Here is a 21,788-nt window from a genome sequence, read left to right as displayed (position 1 = left end):
GAGGTCAGTTTCCCTTCCTGATATACAGTGTGTCTGAAAATTTTCCTGAATATTTGAGATATCATATTTATTGATTTAGATGCAGGTCTGGCATTATGCTGATCTACAACCGCTCTTAATAATAACGCGATGTAATATTGTTTTAATTTATTTATTGTATCAGAACAGATATTCATTTCTGTTCTTTAAAGTACGTAAATGCAATGTCTTTATTTATGAATATATACGTACATTTATTACTCAACCGAGGCCAGTGGGGTTCTGCAGCCCGGAGCCGTGGCGCTACTGCTCCTGCGTTCGTAATACTGCATCGCGATAGTTCACATTACGCCCGCAGCTCCACTCGCCTTGGTCGAGTAATAATATGTGTCGAATGCTTACTATGCTTTTCATTACACTCGAGGTTCGGAGTTCAAACTCTGTAGAGAACAGTGAAACTTAAAGGTAATAAAATTCATACTATTGATACACATACAAAAGATCGCTTGTGTTATCTTTATACTGTACCAGAGTCCGTGGATATCCAGAGTATCGCAATCCTTTGCGCCGAAAATGCCAACAAATCAGCCATTGTTATTCCAGCGTGCGCTATTTGACGTATACGGTTGTGCAGGGACATCATTTTATTTTTACTGACATTTTCAATATTAACCTGGCTATACTTTTGGAATAACGATTGAGAACCGGAAACACTGTTTGCTACCCCCTTCCACGACCGAAGTTTGACGACACTAGTGTAAAATGCAATACAAATAACTTTACTAGGTAGGCTATAGGAGGGAAGAAAAGTAGTGCATCCATTTACGTAAACTAGGAAATGTTACGATTTTGAGTTTGATCATTTTCGTCGGGTTTTTATTTAATCAAAACACAGTGCAGTACTAACAGTAAGTATTTTACTCACTAACTGAACTATTCAATCGGACGTATTTATAATGCCATGTATACTATACTGTCTATGGCACATTAGCATACAATATTTACAGTGCATTTAAATTTAAAAAATAATCAAAATATGGATATTTAAACAAATTATTGAAAATGGTGGTCATTCATTTCGATACAGGCTTCAAACCTTTTGTGCATATTATCAAAAACGTTTTCAAGCATATCTTCTGAAATTGAATGTATGGTTTCTTGAATGTGATTATTTAATTCTTCTATTGTTGTAGGATGTTTAGCAAACACAACTGTTTCACAGCAACCCCAAAGAAATAATGCAAAGCACTCAAATCAGGCGACATGGGGGAGCCATAATGCTACGCCTGTTGAAATAATTCTGTACCTACTCTATAACAATGTACTCGTACGTTACGTACTGTCAATTTAATCTTCACTTCTGCCCGATTCGCACTGATAAATTTACTCAGATATGCTGTCCGTCCATGTGGTTATGTAGGAGGGTCTTAGAAAGGGGGGAAATCACGTGACAATTCCTTACTTAACGATGCCCTTTTATTTAAATTATTTTAAATAGTTGTATAATATTAGGTAGAAGTCCAATTCCTAACAGCAAATGTTTTCAGAAAAGAGCTAAGATAGCTCAGCCACTAGCCTTTACAGAGGGGCCAGAAGAAACGGGTGGGGGAAACCGGGATGCGACTTAACTAAACGGACGCACAGTACCTGTGCGAAAATATGATTCAATAGTGAATGAATGCTCTTTCTTCACTGAAAAATGTGATCATATTTCTGAAACATACTATACTCACTCACTCTGTACTGTTTATTTTGACCGTAAGACGACTTTGCGGCTTTGGTTGTATGTGGAAGTTTGCTACTAGAAGGAGTGGGAGTGAAGTACATTCAAAAACTCAGGTACAAAAAAAATTGAAGTAAAAATAAAATGATGTCCCTGTATATGGAATGAATATAGCTTATATAGCCTAAATCAGATCAAATATTTTCCATTTTAAGGGCCACGGACACTGGTCTAAATTGACTTTTACTTTAAATGTTCCTATACTAAGCGTGTTGAAGTGGAATAATAATGGCGGCCGATTGCTCTATTCTGGGTATCCTTGGACTGTGGCTTATATTATACTATACTTCGGATCTCTGTACATACATCTTAATATCATTATCGTGTATGAAGTATAATATAATATAATATACTCTCAGAACTCAGGAGATTACACAAGAGGAGTCTGCATATTATATTCATAACCTACGTATAAGAGTTTGTTACATTATTTAAAAATGTAATGTTATTCGATTGTGCTTTGACGTGGGAGCGAAAGAGAGCTACGTTCCGCTCAATAGACATACAGTACTTCAATCTTAGAGCAAATTATATTTATTTATCGTAACTCCATTAGCCTAAATCCTGTAGGCTCATAGATGTTACACGCAATCATAGATTTCAAATCCAAGTTAGAAAATTATCTTATGACGAGTTGCCAAACTAACTTACTATTATGACAAGTGTTGTATTGCATGTTTCCACGTATTCACATTTTTTATGTTCTAGTGATATTTAACTTATTTTTGTTTTCATATTTTCCGAAAATAGTTTATCAATAATATGATAAGTTGAGCTATATATAATCATAATTTTCCTTACTGTGTGTACCTAAAAATATTGTATTCATTGTATGCTTTGTACTGCATTATTTTATTATTATTATTATTATTATTATTATTATTATTATTAATATCAATAATTGTCTTACTTTTTTATACTTTGTATGTCTCATTTATTTTGACCTGCTGTTCACTTTTTATTATGCTTTTTCCTTTCTTTCTCTATGTTATATATTATGTCTGATTTCTACTTACTTATTGTTTACATTTTATTATTATTATTATTATTATTATTATTATTATTATTATCTTATTCAGTTTTGTGTGTAAAATTGTGGTGTACTTTGTAAATTTGTAGTGTTTTTTGTAACACAGTTTTACTCCTGGTTGAGTGTTAGAGAAGGTCGTATGGCCTTAACTCTGCCAGGTTAAATAAATTATTATTATTATTATTATTATTATTATTATTATTATTATTATTATTATTATTATTATTATTTTCTCAAATCCCCTGTCACTTTTTAATTTCACACTTTTTGTGAATAATTTGAAGCTATACAAAATATCTGTATAAAATTCAATCTATAGCTTCTCTAGTAGATTGTAAACGCATGTCCAAAGTTTGATAATAATGTATACATATTTTACGTGCAATCCGAACCACTGTTTTTAAATTCCTTTAAGTAAGTAATGATAATATTATGGAGAATTGATCTATGGATTTGAGTCAGCGTCATTAAACCGAGTCGCACGCGACCGAACTCCCTCGCGATCCAGATCGATCCGGTCCGGCACGGGCTGTCTATCTCTACGCAGCTATTTTTTACTTTCTGTAATCAATGAGCCTCAGGGTCGCCAGAGCACCGACCTTGACACGATTATGCAAACGTCTAAATGAGGAACCTCCCTAATAATTAATAGCAAACGGAAAAGATACGCCACTTCTTTTCCTTCTAATTAGTTACGTACTTTCAGGATGTAGCACTTGGTTCTACTGTGCTGATTTATTACTAGGGAAAGGAAGTTCATGCATTTGCATATTTGTTCTCTATCGTTGTGTGAATATGCTGAAAGATTATCTACATGAATCACAAATTTCTGAATACAATGATATTACTTTTATTGTGCATAAAAGTACATATTTTGCCTTTATTTATAAAAGCATCATATTTTAACATTTATGCAGGGAAACTGCAGTGCATATTATGTATGTTTATTTGTCTTTCCCTCATGTTTAAAAGTGTGTAACCTCGTAAACACGACTAATTTATGTTTATGAATTTTGACGCCCTCATAGGGAGCCTCTCAAGTTAGCAATTGTTATTCCTTTACTGCAATATTTAGCAGACTTCGATAGAACAATATCCAGTTTAACGTCAGTTCCAGAAAATGTAGGAGATAAAGTGAACGAGAAAACAGCAAATATTCTTTCCAAAAACCCTGGCTATTATCAACTTAAAGAAATTCAAGATATTCTCGAAAGAAAACCACCCCAAAAACCAACAAAATGTTCTATAGAACAGCTCACAGCTTTTGTGCAAAACCCTCTTACTTCTTGTGACGTAGAACGAAGTTTTTCGCGCTACAAAGCTATGCTGAGAGACAACAGGCGAAGAATGACAACAGAAAACATACGTCACCGCTTAGTTGTGAACTGTAACAGCACAAATGGAGCATTCAGCAATGAGGCAAGCACTTCAAAATCCATAGACTAAACGTAAGTTACCTATACCTTATTATTCTGTTAAAATAATCTAAGACTGATAATGCATATTTTGTAACATATTTATCTATTTTTACGGCATAACTGCATACATATTCTTCAAGTTTTTAGGGCATGAACTTCCTTTCCCTGTTTATTACGTATTTTACATATTCAAGCCTGACAGTGGTGGAAGTGTCGTTTTAAATCACTGTTCACGGTTGTTCGTCACTTCAAGTCCCATTTGATATTCAGAGGCAGTGGGACATGCACTTGGAGCAACAATAAACGACAATGTCAGGAGAAGTCGAAATATTTGAGGAAAGCTATCCGAGAGTGACTTTCTTCACCGCAAATGTTACAGCGTCTGACCAAGGTTGAACTACTTTGTTCTGTCGTAAGAAATCGTCAGCTGAAGTACGGCTGTCTTTATTCATTCAGTAATCGTCGTTGCCTTTGTCATCATGGCGAATTCAGGAGGAAGAATCGTAAATGTGTCCCCTAACCAAAAATCAATGTCGTTTTGCACATACTTTCCCACTACGCTCTTCACACGTTTTGTAAAAATTCAGTTATTTATAGTGTTGTCATTAATACTCCTATTTACAATTTACTTTCTTGAACTTCCATTCAATAAACAAGCATAATTGAGAATGTTTACTGCTTATTCAAGTAAACAAACAGTTTTCCGCAGTGTACACAAAAGCAGTTTTGTAATCTTATAAAATAAGTTACCTAATTTCATTTATAAATTTTAGGGCTTAATTTAGTATTTCACAAATAACGTTCGGCTTGGAATATCCGCAACAAACAATAGAAATAATCTGCATAGAATAATTTCGAGATCTCGAGACTGGTTGCTCATTTCATATATCTCGTCGACATGGTTGGCAAGTTGGTATAGCGCTGGCCTTCTATGCCCAAAGTTGCGGGTTCGATCCCGGGCCAGGTGCTTAAATGCGACAGGCTCATGTCTGTAGATTTACTGGCATGTAAAAGAACTCCTGCGGAACAAAATTCCGACACATCCGGTGACGCTGATATAACCTCTGCAGTTGCGAGCGTCGTTAAATAAAACATAACATTTTCATGTATCTCTACATATTATGCGTGTATCAAAATTAAAGAAAAAGTATTTTGGATAGTTTTCGAGTTTATCGCCATTTTGTGTTTTTATCTTAAATAAAGGTCTTTTAATTTGTTTACAAAAATTATTATATTTTATGTATATACGTACATCATTCCCTGAAAAATTGAGGCGTATATACTGAATATGAACAAAATCCGCCCAATAGTTCAGTACTTACAAATCGCTGTACACAGAGAGTCTAGTAGTAGTAGTAATAATAATAATAATAATAATAATAATAATAATAATAATAATAATAATAATCCGTGGCACAATAGCCCTTTAAGGGACCAGACCCACCAGTCGGCTGCTGGCCTCACGCCCACATGCCGAAGTAGAGGCGGGCTATCACCCAACCAGAATGAAGGTATCGTGTATTTAGTACGATGACCTGGGGGGGGGGGCAGTTTTAGCTGGCTTTCGTAACCGGATTTTGATAACTATCGTACCTCCTCAATTGCATCACGATGCTGGGTGGGCACCGGTCCCATATACTGGTCGAAATTTCATGAGAAAATTTCTGCCCCCGTGAGGATTGGAACCAACGCACATTCCGTAACGCAAGTCCTGGGAATAGAACCCGTCGCCTTCGGTTTTGGAACGTAGCACCTCAAATCACTACGCTACCTCGTGCCCCAGTTAGTTAAGCAGGTAATTTCTTGTCTCAGAATTCTTTAAACATTTAGAAGCATTGATTTTATATCTCATTGTCTCTGTCGGGTATCCAACCCCGACCCCTTTCCTCAATAACAGCGCAATTGTTACGTTGTCACAAGAATCATTTAAAATTCTCGCTGAAAACCGAATTCGTTTGAAACTTTATAAGTGTAAGATATACACTACTTCTCTTTTGGTTTTGTCACTGATTGTGAGTTGTCCATAACATATAGGCCTACTCCTCTGCACACTACAGTAAGTGAAAAGAATTTGGTGGACAAGCATGCTCTCACAGACCATAGAGCATTCTTATGCACAGTAGAGTTGGGATAAACTGTTCCTTTTAAGAAACAGTTTCGACTGTAACTGTTTCATGAACGAAACTGTTCCAAAATAACAGTTTCATAAGAATATGTTTACAACGTCAGTGCCAAATGTTCCAAGTGTTCCAACTGTTTCAACTTCTCATCTGTTTCGGTAACATGTCTTAGAGCCCTTCAATCGTCTTAGGTCAGCTGTTCAGTGTGACCACGAAAGTCAGTCATTTTTCGTAGGTTAATGTTAAGGAGTACAGTAAATAACTACAATTAAATATGAATCGATTTTAGTAAAAATAACGCATTTAACCCTAGGAGAGTTTAATAACGATAAGACTTTATCGGATAATATTTTTGCGGTATATTAATTAACACGTGTCAGGGTACGATAAACATATTTTCCATCAATGGGCAGCTAATAATTATTACTATCGGATTTATTAGGAAATTTGATTCGTACAAATAAATTGCGCTGTCCTACATACTGCTACACGAAGGCCGTGTGGAAAATCTATATTACAGTATATCTACTTTCGATTGGAGGTTGATGATAGCGCTACACGTGGTCTTTGCAGACAGCAAAGAGGAGGGAAACTGTTTGGAAATTGAATTGTTTATCTCTTGGAACCATGTGGAAAGTATAAGTGATCACTAGAGCAGTGTGTAACACTCTTTGGAACAGTTGGAACAGGTTATTTCTCAATTGTGAAACAGTTAAAAAAACTGTTCCAGCTATTTTTACTCATCTCTAATGGACAGAAGCCTACTTCATTAAACACTGACGGCTTCTGATCTGAGCTACGGAGGTCGCATTTCTAGTTTGTTGCTATGGACAACAACATGCTATCTCACATCTTGCTGCTGCTTGTATCTCATTAAATTAAAAGGTTAATGTGGGGTTTCTTCCTTTCAATTACTGCAGCATAGGGAAGCCAAAGAGTCTATCTGATGTATTGGTCTCTTCCCGAACACGATCCGCTTAGAAGAGAATCACTGTGCCGAGTGTGGTCTCAGTTGCGCAGAATTAATGCTGTTACTACAGAAAGATCCATTTATAATTTTGAGTGTGAGATTCCAGGTATTTGCGACGAAACTTATGAATATACAGGTTGATCCGTTTGGATATGGATGAAATAAAAATACCGTAAAACATTTACTACTGAACTTTATTTGTTGAAACTTTGTGCATACAACACTGAAAGATGGGAGATTCCTCAGAGCTCAACATGACCCCCATTGCGCACCCCGCACAACTCATAACGGTGATGTAATTCAGCCCTTGTCCGTTGTAACATACAAGAGGTGATTTGTTGAAAAGTTTGAGTAATTTTTACTCTCAGATTACCAATGTTCCTGGGTTTCTGTGAATAGACAGACAATGTCTTTAACAAACCCTACACGAAGAAGTCAGGAGGTGTTAGATCTGGGGAGTTTGGGGACCAAGCCAAGAGATAACTGCTTCTCTTACTGGGTACATAATTTTTTATTTTTTTTTAATGCAAAATAAAATTTAAAAAATAAAAGCTATTATTCATAAAATTCTGAAAAAAAAAATTGAAGGTAAAGAAAGCCCTGTTTTAAACTAATACTTCAAATTCCAAGGTCCTAGGTCCAAGGTCCTAGGCAATTCAGTAACATAATGTTATTTCTCATCCGTCCCCCACAAAATTCAATTTTTTAAAAGGATAGGCTATATTATTTTCGAAATATTTCGCATATTGTAATCCGCATTTCGAAAAGTGTATTCAGTTTGAATTGAAAATATGTCATAAATCCTTATTACATATGGTTAATAATTAATAATATTTATATATTTACACATTCTTTTCAGCAGAATTTGTTTCGGATAGTGATTTATTTTAAACAATGGTTCTCTTTCTTAGAAATATGGTAGTCTACCCAGTCAAATCAATAGTGTGTTCACAGAAGAGGAAGGTAGTCTTGGAAACGTTGCTGAAGATTTACTCAAGCATTTATGACATTGAGTTTTGTAAACTTCACACTTTGCTGTTCATACGTAATGAAGTGTCACTCACTCCTTGGTCAAACTTCGATAGGAAAACCTGCCTCTTAATTCCAAGTACAGCATTCCGTTGTTTTGTACTAACTGGTTCGGGTCGACAGAGTCCTTGAGCTAATGATTATATTATCAGGGCTACGTGAAACAGATTTTCTTGAAATACTTCTATATACTTGACTACTGTCATTTTACCATTGCGTTATTATTATTGTTATTGTTATCTCACATTATACGTCTGAGTAGGTTTTATAATTCAAATGGCACATTACATAAAGAATTACAATTAAATTTATTTTCTAGACATCCATTCCTAAAAGTGGATGTTTTATCGCTAGACAAGAGTGTCAAAAATTGACTTACACGGTAGCGTGCGAAATGTATTTTCAACTCTGACTTTCAACTGTTTGAGCTGATTTTAAATTATGTCCCACTAGATGTCACACGTGGCCACAGGCAGCAGTCGCAACCGATCTATAAACCGGTTTAGATAATTGGAGGCCTACTTTTAAAAATGACTATTTTTTTATAATTAAATGCTTCAACAACTATTTTATTAATAACTACATGAAACAATTAAGAATTAAATTTAATTATAAAAAACAGAGGGTACAAAAGTTTGAGTCCGGTACTTATCGAACTGAAGTAGAATTCTCTACTACAAAGCTATACCATCACTTGGTTTAATAAGTTTAATTGATAAAGTTTCTCTATTATAATGAGGGGGAATACAGCAGTGAAGAAGTCAGGGGAATTGTCTTTATATCAGCACGGGCGAACGGTTGTCTAAAAACAAGTGTACGACACATATGTTAAAAAAGATTTAATTTTGTTCATAGGGTTATTTCACTCAGCCTTTGGTCTTGTTTCGCAAACATCCCTACTCAAAAAATGACATATCTTCACAGTCTACTATATACAGTCACGAAGCTTGAGTTTTGAGGGTGCTAGAAACAATAGACTGTGCCGGTACTATTTTGCATTGCCTGTAATGAGCCGATATTAGCGATCCTAGTGGTGAGCAACTATCTAATGTTTGCATATTTTACTACATATTGAGCTTCGTGACTGTATATACTAGACTGTGATATCTTTTAACACTTGTATCTTAAATAAGTTTATTATTCTTTGCACTTTGAAGAACAGTGTGTTGTTGGTGGATTATGTAATGTATACGCTATAAAATATAGCTTAACTAAAGGGAAGTTGCCAGTACTATCTCAAATTGTCGTACCCATACTTTTTCTTTTGTTATTATACGACGAAAGAAAGTATATTGTGTGTATTTATGCATGTCATATCTACAATATGATGCAAGATCACTTCTCTACCTTTAATAGATTGTCTGATAAAAAATAAATTCATTTAAAAAAATGGTCAAATATTAATATTTTCTTCTAACACAAAAAAAAATTATTTATTAAGGAATGTAGTTGAAAGAGCATGATATTGTGAACATGAGTTTCAGCAATAAAATAAAAGAGAGAGAACATGAAAAAGTTAACAAGTTTATGAGTTATGAGGGAAACGCCTCATCACTGCATAGTAAACTGCCACCATTTTGCATTTTGAAAAAAAAAATGTATATATATATATATATATATATATATATATATATACACATATAATTTTTTTAATCGTAAAAATATATATTTTTTTTTTTTCATATAACAGGACAGTCTTTTATACATACTAATTTTCAATATGGTACAAGATACAGTAATGGAGGGAAAAATGTTGAATATTTCCAAACGTTTTACTGCTGTAAACTGTACCTAACCCATTAATATAGTTTAAATTCGCTTTTAACGTTTGCATTTTTCGTGTAATTCTATGATAACTTGTTTTATACATATTAGACACAAATTTTAACGTTAGTTAACAATTAACATTACGTTACCTATTTCTAAATATCGTAACATTTACCGAAGAAGTCTTCTAATAATAATAATGATAATAATAATAATAATAATAATAATAATAATAATAATAATAATAATAATAATTGAGGACCGTTTTTGCAAAACTTGCTAACTGAAAAAAAAAGAACTAAATTTTACAGGAAAGACAAAACACTATAGTAAGCAAGTTTTGCTGTAACTCTCACTTATAGCAGAAAGCAAGTTTTGAAAAAACGATCACACTTTGACACACTACAATGAAGAGAAATAACCCAATTTTACTAAGACGCCTTTAACATCATGTAGAGGCCCGCCTTATGTTAACGAATCCATCAAAATCTCAATTTTGCAAATTTTGCAGTTAACAATTTTTGCAAAAACGGTCTTCAACTAGGTCTGTAAAGAATTCGGTGCATGTTGTCCATGGCGATCCAATTATTACATGCTTGCCATTAGGTCATTACATTAAATTCGAGGTGAGAAACATTTTGCAAAGAAGAAAATAAATATATCTGGCTGATTATCTCCAACTGATATCACCGTTACGTAGGTCCCCCGGTACCATACATTTTGACTAAATGGAATGGGCTAAAGATAATATAAATGGAGCGTATTGCTGAAGTAATATTTGGAAATTGAGGGACACGGAAGGGCTCAATAAGAAATTCTTATCCTCAGTGGTTTAGTTGCCCCAGCCCCAGAACGTACAAAAACGTAAGAAATATGAAAAACGCCTGCTTATAGGCCTACTGGCATAGTGTGTTTCAATAAGTTACCATTGGAGATACAAACTTTACCTTATACAAAATTTAAAGTGAAGGTGAAACAGATTTTAACTGATCAATGTTATTATTCTGTGAAAGAATTCTTAAATTACAAAATATTATGTAATAATACTTGATATGTGAATTATTTTTAAATGTATGTTTAATTTCTAATGTATTTTTATTCTACGACTTGTTGTTATTGTTTAGTCAACTGTCCGAAGAAGGTTTGAACCTCATATGTAACACCAATAAGGCATCACTCGTGAGGCAATTAGCCCAGGAGATATTGGGGTAGGATGGCCAGTTTTAATGTATTTTTAATCTAATTGTGCTTTTAATCTATAATGTATTTTACCAATGTTTTAATGACATACATCCATGTATATTATGATAATGTATTGAATAAACAATCAATCAATCGACCAACTGGAACGCTGTTCCGAAAATAAAAATGTAATCACGTCGAAAACATGAGGATGCTAAAATTGACACCCATATGAGTCCATTTGGCAATTGCTAAATTAATTGATGAGTTGCTATAAATATATATATTTTTTCCAACTAAATCAGTGCTTATCCTACGAAACTGTCCACGTAACAAGTACACATCCAGTCGACACTGGGATCGAATCGGGATCCGCAGGACGATAAGCTGTCACTAAGATAACGTAGAGACCAAGACTAAAAGCAGTAATGGTTACTTCATGTTTAGTGTTATAGATACCGACTTTAACAAAGCGGGGCAACATTTACATTTACTAGCGATATACGAGTCAGTGTTTCGGTCGTAAAATATTTACAGTTCAGCTATGAAGCTGTTGACTAAGAATATGAAGATAGTACTGTAATCGGACAATAGATGGTGGAAGGATTGTGTAAGTTTTCAACATCTACCGGCCAAGTTATGAACTGCCTGCCTGCAATATTTCCGGAATGCAGACTACGATTAAAACAAGAGTTATAAAGACAATAATGCCCATGCTTAATGCTGTACTGCAGTGGCGCCAACTTATATGGGCTCGTGAGGTCGGAGCCCACTCAATAATTTGTCGTGTTATCATTATATTTATGAGATTTAATTATCTTAATTTATACCTCAAGTGTTTGAGGTCGCCCAGTGTTTTCTTAAAGTTGGCGCCACTGCTGTCCTGTACATGTTCGATTGTAAATAATAAAGACGTTATCTGAGTACAGTAAAGACTCGAATCTTTATTATCGAATTAATTAATCTTTGTTCACATTAAATCCGTAATACTGTACAATAAGAGTACGTATTTTAAATTTTGTATGCGCCTTAAAGACATTGAATACAACATATTATTAATGCTTACTTCAATAGTTTATAGCACTGTAACCAGACACTAATTTTAGAATCAGAAATAGTGACAGTTTGTGACGGGGTAGAAGATGAAGTTAATAATAATTATTGCAATCTTGGTAAAATCAGCTGCTTGTCTATGCGAATGATGTGAATATGTGGCATTTTAAAAATTGTCGCCAGACCTTTAAAAGTAGTAGGCGGGACTAAAATATATAGGACAAAATGTTAAACAAATGTATACGGTAATTATTTATGTAAAAAATGTATATTTATTTATTTTTAGCATTTTGGCCAATAATTCAGTCCTAGAGTTATCAATCATCGTACCAGAAATCCAAAATAACATGCCATTCGATAAAATGAACAATGGAATGGAATTTAACTGATGGAGCACGGATGGCCCAGCACTCCGACCTGTTGAGATCTATTGCGCTAACCCTCGATATGGAATGAGTTGTGTGCCACAGATCCCCTACGCGCACTGACCTAACCACATGACTCCCTTAACGACCGGTCCCTACAGCCGACAGAAATCCTGCTTCGGGAACTTCCCCCAAGGCCTCCCTGTCGGTTCGAGGCGAAACTCCTCCCCCCGAATAGGTGCGCCTCGGGTGCACGTTGCACGGAGACCGGTCGAGAGAGCCAGTAGCTTCGTGAGGCCGCCTGTAGAGTGATCTGAAAAACCAGAAACGGGATGATGGGGAAGGAAAGGAAAGGGAGTGGCGAAGATTAGTGAGGTTCCAATCGTCTGATAAAGTTACCTGATATTCATCCATAGGATTGAGGGAAAAACCCCGAAAAAACCTCACCCAGACAACTCGTCCTAACCGGGAATCGAACCTGAGACCGCTGGATTCGGAGTTAGACTCGCTAACCCCTCAGCCACCAACGGTGGACTTATAATGAACGTTAACATAACGACAATGCGAACAGCAGCAGCAATAATAATAATAATAACAATAATAATAATAATAATAATAATAATAATAATAATAATAATACGTAACATTATAACAATGAACTTTAAAAACCGAATAAGTTATTAATACGAATACTTAAAATTAAATGAAACAAATATTCTGTTTAATGAGAAATTTTCTCCTACTCTTACATTTTTATCAATTCGAACACGGCTTAGCAATGCGCTATCTTCTGAGCTACGTTGGTGGCTTTTATGTAGGCCTACGTAAATTAGCAAGACGACAAATACAACACATTTTTCCATTCTGGATGCTAATATGGTTCTGACCGATTACGAAAGGTATCTAATTTTAGTCTATAGTATGACAGTAACAGTATGGTAAGTAATAAAATGTTCAATTATGTTTATATTGGAGTAGTGCTGCAGACCACTAACATTGGGTACTATGACTTTGCTTTCCTAAAATAGAGACACAGATGCGTTAAGGGTCACTTTATCTTATCGACTCTACTAGTCCATCTCCATGGCCAATGCTGAAATCGCAGATATAACTCACATCAATATTTATAAACCAAGGTCTTTGCCATATTTTCTTTAGACTTGTGTCAGAATGATAATCAATCTTACAGAGCAGTCACGTGTCTATATCCTCTTCTGCTTATTCTCATTATATGAAATATGAAGTGGTTTTCAACATAACATCTGCCTATTTGTGTGCAGCGATTTTCCCTTAAATATTAGACGCAAATATTCCACTTTTATTCAGTGGCAGATATTTTACTTCGCTTCATTTATCCAACCGTCTACGAGTCAATTTAAAGGAGTAACCGCCCATCGTTAATGTAACTCAGATTCAATGTCTTTCCTAAAGAACTGACTAATACTTATTTTCAGCTTCTCGGGTGATACTGTTTATTGTTGAGTGTGTGTGTTTTTGTGTTATTCTGAAAAACCATTAGTTTTCAAAATTGACGACAGATGGATATTGGAAAATAGGAAAATTATGTAGGAAAATTGACATTTCACTGAAAACTACTATTTTTCCGCATATTCTTGGATGCCAAGCTTCAAAATGAAGGGTCATCAATTAAAATCCGTTCGCCCGTTTTCACGTAATTTACATTACCAGTTCAAATTAAATTTATAGATAACCCCAATTATCTGCCATCCCATTAAGCGATCGATGGGTTATCTCACTTTTTCTCCAGCGAATTATTTTTGTTCATGTTGGCAGCAATATGAGTACATCTCACAGTAGAGAGTTCAGATGCCGACAACAATACAATGTACAATTCTGTGTTAATAGCTTTATCTTTAGGTGACTGCCACCGAGAACGAGACTTTCACTTATAAGCTATCTATTTTTTAAACAAATTTTCATTTTGTGATTTGTTTTATTTGTCATAAAGACAATGGCTACTAAAACAAAATTATCAATTGAAAGGCTTAGGGCAACATAGTGACAAGCCACATTCAAATTTCACGGGAAAGCAACTCTTAAATTTACAGATTTATCTCAGACAATAGGGCGCTGTGTCAGTAACGTGTTCCCCCTATCCGAGGTCGCTGCTAAAAGTTATTCCAACTTGCGGAATGGTTTTACCCCCTAACGTATACGATGCGAGCATTTTATTTCTTGTAAAACTGACGGCTTTATTCTTTACACAATTTATTTTCATTTTTTTGGACATTGCCGAATTGTTTATTCTATTGAGGTCACTCTGAAGAAGAGTAGTAGCTTCATGACTTTTTATTTCCCTGTATAAGATACAATCACCCGCGAATAAGCGAACCCTCGACATGATGTTAACTGGCAGATCATTTACAAAAGCCAGGAATAGAAAGGGCCCCAAGACACTCCCCTGTGGGTCTCCGGAAGTAATTTCTATTGGGCTCGATAATTCCTCCCCACCCGTACTCTCTGAGAGCGATAAGTTAAAAATTTCTTGATCCACTGGAGTATTCTAAAGTCGACCCCTGTTGGTTGTAGTATAACCAACAATATGTCGTGTGGGACTACATCGAATGCACGTGAAAAGTCAATAATCACTGTATCTACTTGGCTATTTGAATCTATTCAGTCTGCTAAATCCTGACATACAGTTACTAATTGATTCTCACATGAGTAGCCCTCCCGAAATCCATGCTGACAGTTATGTAACCAATTTGAATCATTCCAGTGCTGCCTTAGATAAGCTGAAATCAAGTGTTCCATCTGTTAGCAAACCACAGAGATGAGGCTGACTGGTCTGTAATTTTTTGTCTCTGAGCGAGACCCTGACTTATAAATTGGCACCACTATTGCATCTTTCCAATCTCGCGGGACAATACATTGTTTATTGATATTTCAAATATACGCACTAAATAGGAAATCATGGCTTCCCCTCCCAATTTTAACATGTCTCTGGCGATACCATCAGGTCCTACTGATTTATGAATTTTCAATTTAGAGAGCCTTCTCCTTATGTCCCTTGGCTTGATAGAAAACTGACCCGTTTTTTCCACAGAAGCTAAAGCAGGTATTATTGTCCTAATCCCAAAAACAGTGGCATAATAGGAATTTAGTTTTTCTGCTTTTCGCTGTCCTGTACAATAAATTGATTGAGGTCATTTTTCAGATGGAGGCTCGAATAGTTTTCCTTGCGTCGTCTCTTCACATATTTATAAAATCCCCCCCCCCCACGTGTTTTGTTCACTTGTGAAAAGTTTATTTAGGTAAGTTTCCTGCGTCATCTTTTTCGCATTAAGCAGTTCTTTCGATAGTTGTGTGGATTTTGTTTGTTTTATAACTCTTTCCTTGCGCTGGCTGTAGGATTTCCTTAGTTTTATTTTCGGCTTCCGTATGTATTTATTATAATATTCTGGACCGGGATTGTTTGATAAACGTTTAACCAAGATAAATTTCTGTATTCCTGTTAATATAATCTGCTTGAACTCCACCCAGCATTCTTCTGCACTACTGCCCTTTACTACCCATACTGAGTACTTTTCTCTAAGATAATTTGCCTTCTCTGTCCGCTTTGTTATATTGCAAGATATTCTTTATATGTGTTCCGCTCTACTTGTACTTAGCATTCAATAATAATAATAATAATAATAATAATAATAATAATAATAATAATAATAATAATAATAATAACAATAATAATAATAATAATAATAATAATACACAACATTTAAAATTCCCATAATGGAAAAAGTAAGCAGTTTTAATAATGACCTCTCCCTTGACAAAACTCTGCATACGCCACTGGTGCAAATAATTAAAACATTTACGGTTACCAGAAATTTTAAATACAAAGTCAAGACGGCGGTTTAGGGTGACCAGACGTCCTCTTTTGTCCGGACATGTCCTCCTTTTCAGGCCTTTGTCCGGGGTCCAGGCGGATTTAAAAAAAAATCAAGAAATGTCCTTCTTTTCGTGACTTATATATATCTGATATTTTGAAATTATCTGATTTGACCTTTCTTCAAGTAATTTTTCTGTAGGTGGCAGCAGCATCGACAGAATATACTCTTTGCCAACGATCATAACTCTCTTTGCATACAAAGTAATATTAAATTCACATTTTGTGCAGTCTTTTGATGTATTTTGATAATAATTATAGTTTCTTTGGATTTCATATGAAGTTAACTGTAAAATCATTTTATATTATTAAGTTTTTTCATAAGTATGCTGTAATAAAATAGATATTGACATAATTTTAAGTATAATATAGGCCTAAGCCTAAATCTAAATAGGGTAGATATTTTCTGTCCTCTTTAATAATTAGGCTACAGTTCCCTTGACTTTCCCTATGTAGCTCACTGTAAAAGCATTGTTATTAAGTTTTTCGTGTGATATAGTGTTAAAAGTTGTGTAATCAAGATTTATATTAAGTTTTATCATAATTATTTTTGTAATTTGAAAATACTTTAAAGCAGGGGTCGTCAGCACAGAGCACGCTGGGGCTAGTCTCTCTTACCCGCGGAAAACGCAGTGCACTAGGGTGCACTCCGTAGCTGCTAGCGGGTATGCTCTCTATCTCTCCCTGTTGCACGACAGTACACACGGGACAGCACTTCGTACTCTTTGCACATTTCAGCGAGTGCTGACGACCACTGCTTTAAAGCATGATATAAACCTAAATCTGTACTGTAAATATTTTGTAAAAAAATATATATTGATGTAATTTAAAGTATAATATAGGCCTAAGCCCAAATCTAAGTACATATTTTCTGGCCTTTTTTTTCGAACAATGTCCTCCTTTTTGAAGCTTTATGTCCTCTTTTCTATTGATGTGAATCTGGTCACCCTATGACGGTTGCTTTGTTTTGCCAAATCATTTATCACTATCTGTAACCAAACCCCTTCTTTTCAATGAACTGTAATCATGGAAAACCCGTTCAGACACTCCTTGTTAGTTGAATTCCTCAGATGCAGCCTGTTTCTTGATTCTCTTTTGGGGTGGAGAAAGAGCGATCGTTCGTGGCCTTTGATACTAGTAGCGTTGCCAGGATTGGAGCAACCAAACACATTAGGGTAAATTCGACGATCTCAGATGAACAACGATGGAACAACTGAGCTTAAATTGAATTTGGGAGGAGGGCATTACGATCCAGCATAGTGACCTTTAGAAATCAGTCTATTGCGCTGAGCATCAAGGTAGGCACATTCCCAAACCCACACTGGCTGACTACACTAAGGTTAGTTGCGTACCCAGGTTCTTAAGCAGGTAACGTCACTCATCCATCCCTAAGCCAGCCTCCTCCATGCGTCGCCAGTCAACGTCCGGGGAGGAATGATGACGGAATGGAGAAATGTTAAAAGTTGACGGAATGTTGTAAATGCCTAATATGGGGAAACGAGAGAACCCCGAGAAAAATCTCAACTGCGATCTTGTTCGTCATGAGTGCCACCATTGATTTTTCAATGAAAAATCCCAGGCCTAACCGGGACTCGAACTCGAATCGCCTGTGAAGGTCAGACCTCTCAGACACCGCAGAGGACAAGGACTGCGATTAACTTCTGTTTCTCACTCATAATAATGTTGTTTATTGTATCAGAAACATTTTTACAATCCCTAAGGTAGGGGGGTTTAAAACCGGAATCCCCCTCTCCTAAATATGCTACTGATCGCAAGCAGCCTAAAATATGTAACATTTTGTAGACTGGACGTTTGTAGGCCTAATACTAAAAACCGAGCCGCTATTGTAACGATAAAAATAAACATTTTGTAACAGCGAGGCTCATAAGAGTGCCGTATTACTCAACCAGTGCCAAGAATGAAAAACTGTCGCCAGTATTTCTGGAGCTATTGCTTAGATGGGCGGGAAAACGTGATATGGGCTTACGTAAATATTTTTATATATCTTATTGAAAAATAGTTTGTGAAAAATATCGTTATGCTTTTCTCGGGTTTAAAATTCCCCCCCCCCTCTCTCTATCGCTTACACAAAAAAACACACACAAACAACAAACACACACACACACATAGGTATAATTTTATGTTTTATGCTGTTCAGCATAGTGTGGTGCAAAATTTGTTTTACGTACAGTACGATTATTTAGTCCTGACAGTCCCCGGCGATGTGCGCCTAGGTCAGGCGAGTCCATTTAGTTTCGCCAAGGGGTGTTTGGGTTAGTCTCACGCTTTCCTTCGGAGCGATCGGATTTCATGCGTGCGGTAGAGCGGTATGTTTCTAGTACAATTAAGCTGTAGGTACTACTTTCCTTTACCGACCGCTCCCCCTTATCTCTACTCCGGAACTCTCCCCACTACTCCTATTACATCCCCTCTTTCGCGTCGCTGAGCTGTCAGGACTAAATAATCGGTCTATATATCATATCATATCATAAATATAAAGCAGTCTAATTTTCGAGTTTCAAATGTAGTAATTATTATATCTATAAGTGAAAACATTAACAGGCCACTTAAGGAAACAATGTACGACACAATCGTTCATACTTTGTTATTGTTTATTACGGCTATTATTATGTTAACCCCTTCAGGCCTGTTGTGCATTATAGTGTACATTGTTTTCTTTTTCTTTTTTGGAATGCCTTCGATACTTTTAAATATTTTGAAAAATTCAGTGTGAGAGAAATGGAGAATATTATTTTTGAAACATTTCTATACCTGAATTAAAAATAAAGTTTAAAATTTTGGGGCCCCAGGGGTCAAAATTGTCCCCAAATTTTAATTTTCTGAGAAGACTTGATTTGGGAATTTTGGATCCCCAGAATGATTATGTGACCAGTTTTTCTTTTGTTTTTTTTTTTTATAAATTCAGGTCTGAAGCGGTTAATATCTTATGTATAATTTTTCCCATAAAACAATTTTACTGATGAAGTTTAAAAATGTAGACAGACATTGACGAAGACAAGCGATCCAGTCGAGTCCAAATGATCGAATGGAGTCATTAGGAAATTCGTGCTTTTTTTTTTTCAGAAGTTTTACGTTTAATTTTAATGTTATCTTGTAAGATTGTGTTTTATAATTGATATCAACAGTGCTTCATTATTACAATTTATTTTTTTAACAATATTCATATTCAATTGATTGTTCTTTATCATATAGGCTCTTGTTTTTGTAATCTGTGCTATTTTATTGCTTACATTTTTTATTTAGTCTTCTTCTTTATGCTTATCTACAGTGCGGTTTTGAATTCCCGACCACGAGCTTTTGCTCATACGAGGGTACTTACTTCTTATTGGCTTTTAAGGAACCCGGAGGTTCATTGCCGCCCTCACATAAGCCCGCCATTGATCACTATTCTGAGCAACATTAATCCAGTCTCTACCATCATATCCCACCTCCCTCAAATCCATTTTAATATTATCTTCCCATCTACGTCTCGGCCTCCCCAAAGGTCTTTATCCCGCCGGCCTCCCAACTAACACTCTATATGCATTTCTGGATTCGCCCAAACGTGCTACATGCCCTGCCCATCTCAAACGTCTGGATTTAATGTTCCTAATTATGTCAGGTGAAGAATACAATGCGTGCAGCTCTGCGTTGTGTAACTTTCTCCATTCTCCTGTAACTTTATCCCTCTTAGCCCCAAATATTTTCCTAAGAACCTTATTCTCAAACACCCTTAATCTCTGTTCCTCTCTCAAAGTGAGAGTCCAAGTTTCACAACCATATAGAACAACCGGTAATACAGCTGTTTTGTAAATTCTAACTTTCAGATTTTTTGACAGCAGACTAGATGACAAAAGCTTCTCAACCGAATAATAACACGCATTTCCCATATTTATTCTGCGTTTAATTTCCTCCTGAGTGTCATTTATATTTGTTACTGTTGCTCCAAGATATTTGAATATTTCCACATCTTCGAAGGATAAATCTCCAATTTGTATATTTCCATTTCGTACAATATTCTGGTCACGAGACATAATCATATACTTAGTCATACGATGGTAAATTGTTTAATAAAATGTATCTTGTTAATGCATATAAATAAAATAAAATAATCATTATATTTGCTATTAATTTCCGGATCCTCGTAGTCATCCTTAATTAAGGTCTGACGATTTATTTTGCTTTAAATCTCTCGCACTAAATTTAAATAGACTTTACCCAAATTTATTTTCTTCGTGCAGACATGAATTGATAAAGATATTACGAACCTTTATTTCTATTTTTTCGTTTGAATCAGCGTGGCAGAAACATATCTGTGCACGTGATTAGAATTTGTGCACCAATAACGGGTGGTTTTGTTGAAACAAATCATTTCCAAGCAAATAGTATAGCTGAAATTTCGCAACTATAGAACGGAGTTTGTCATACTTTTATCTATTTTTCGACTTATATATTTAGCGTTACCTTTGCCAAGCTTCGCTCAGCTGGGTGTGAGTATATATTTAAACCGAACAATCTGTTTCAATGCCATTGCATTTTTTATTTAATCTCAAAGTTTAAAGATATGATTTTTACAGTATTAATGTTTTGAGATTTCGTTTTGTTCACTACTATAACAAATATACTTAGTATCTTACGTAGTTTTGGCGTGTTTTATTCTGTAGTTCACAAGTATTTCTTCTTTCCATTTTCGCTGCAACTGTAATTAAACATTGAAACAAAATAAAATCAAACCTTTTGTACTTACCTCCACAAGAATGCCGTCGTCACCCATTCTTGAGCATTTAAACTCGTGCGATTATGAATAACCAAAACTTCACACAACCGCTTGTAGTAGTGCCCGCAACGAATAAGGTCAAAGAGCCATCTTCACGACCGCCATGCCCTCTACTGAACACGTCTCCAACTGCTTCATCGCTTCATTGCGAATTTTGCCGCGCTTTTTCTTCTTTTTTCTTTTTGCGTAAGTAGAGCGCTTTTATTTCCTCCCCTTCTCCCAAGAAAATGTAACAATTCACATGAATTATTATGGATGTTTGTTAAATTAATAGGGTTAGAACATAAGGGAAATATTTTCAGCTTTACGCAAAAAATTAAATTGCTTATTTCAAAATGAATTTCACGAAAGTAACATACAATATATATATATATATATATATATATATATATATATATATATATATAT

The 21,788-nt window shown here is 35.3% G+C and overlaps 1 protein-coding gene across 1 annotated transcript in view; it reads right to left on the bottom strand.

The window, feature by feature from the left end:
• Positions 1 to 21,495, bottom strand: part of Hex-A (Hexokinase A) — a 204,455-nt gene extending 182,960 nt beyond the window's left edge. Inside the window, exon 1 of the mRNA XM_069814661.1 lies at positions 21,351 to 21,495. Within this exon, the coding sequence (XP_069670762.1) occupies positions 21,351 to 21,377 (27 nt within the window). The 5' untranslated portion in view covers positions 21,378 to 21,495. The remainder of the gene's footprint in view (positions 1 to 21,350) is intronic.
• Between the last annotated feature and the right edge of the window lie 293 nt (positions 21,496 to 21,788).

The sequence above is a fragment of the Periplaneta americana genome, chromosome 1 (assembly GCF_040183065.1).
Source record: "Periplaneta americana isolate PAMFEO1 chromosome 1, P.americana_PAMFEO1_priV1, whole genome shotgun sequence".
Classification (NCBI taxonomy): domain Eukaryota; kingdom Metazoa; phylum Arthropoda; class Insecta; order Blattodea; family Blattidae; genus Periplaneta; species Periplaneta americana.
The sequence above is the reverse complement of the archived record's forward strand: the minus strand, read 5'-3'. Positions and strand labels throughout refer to the sequence as shown.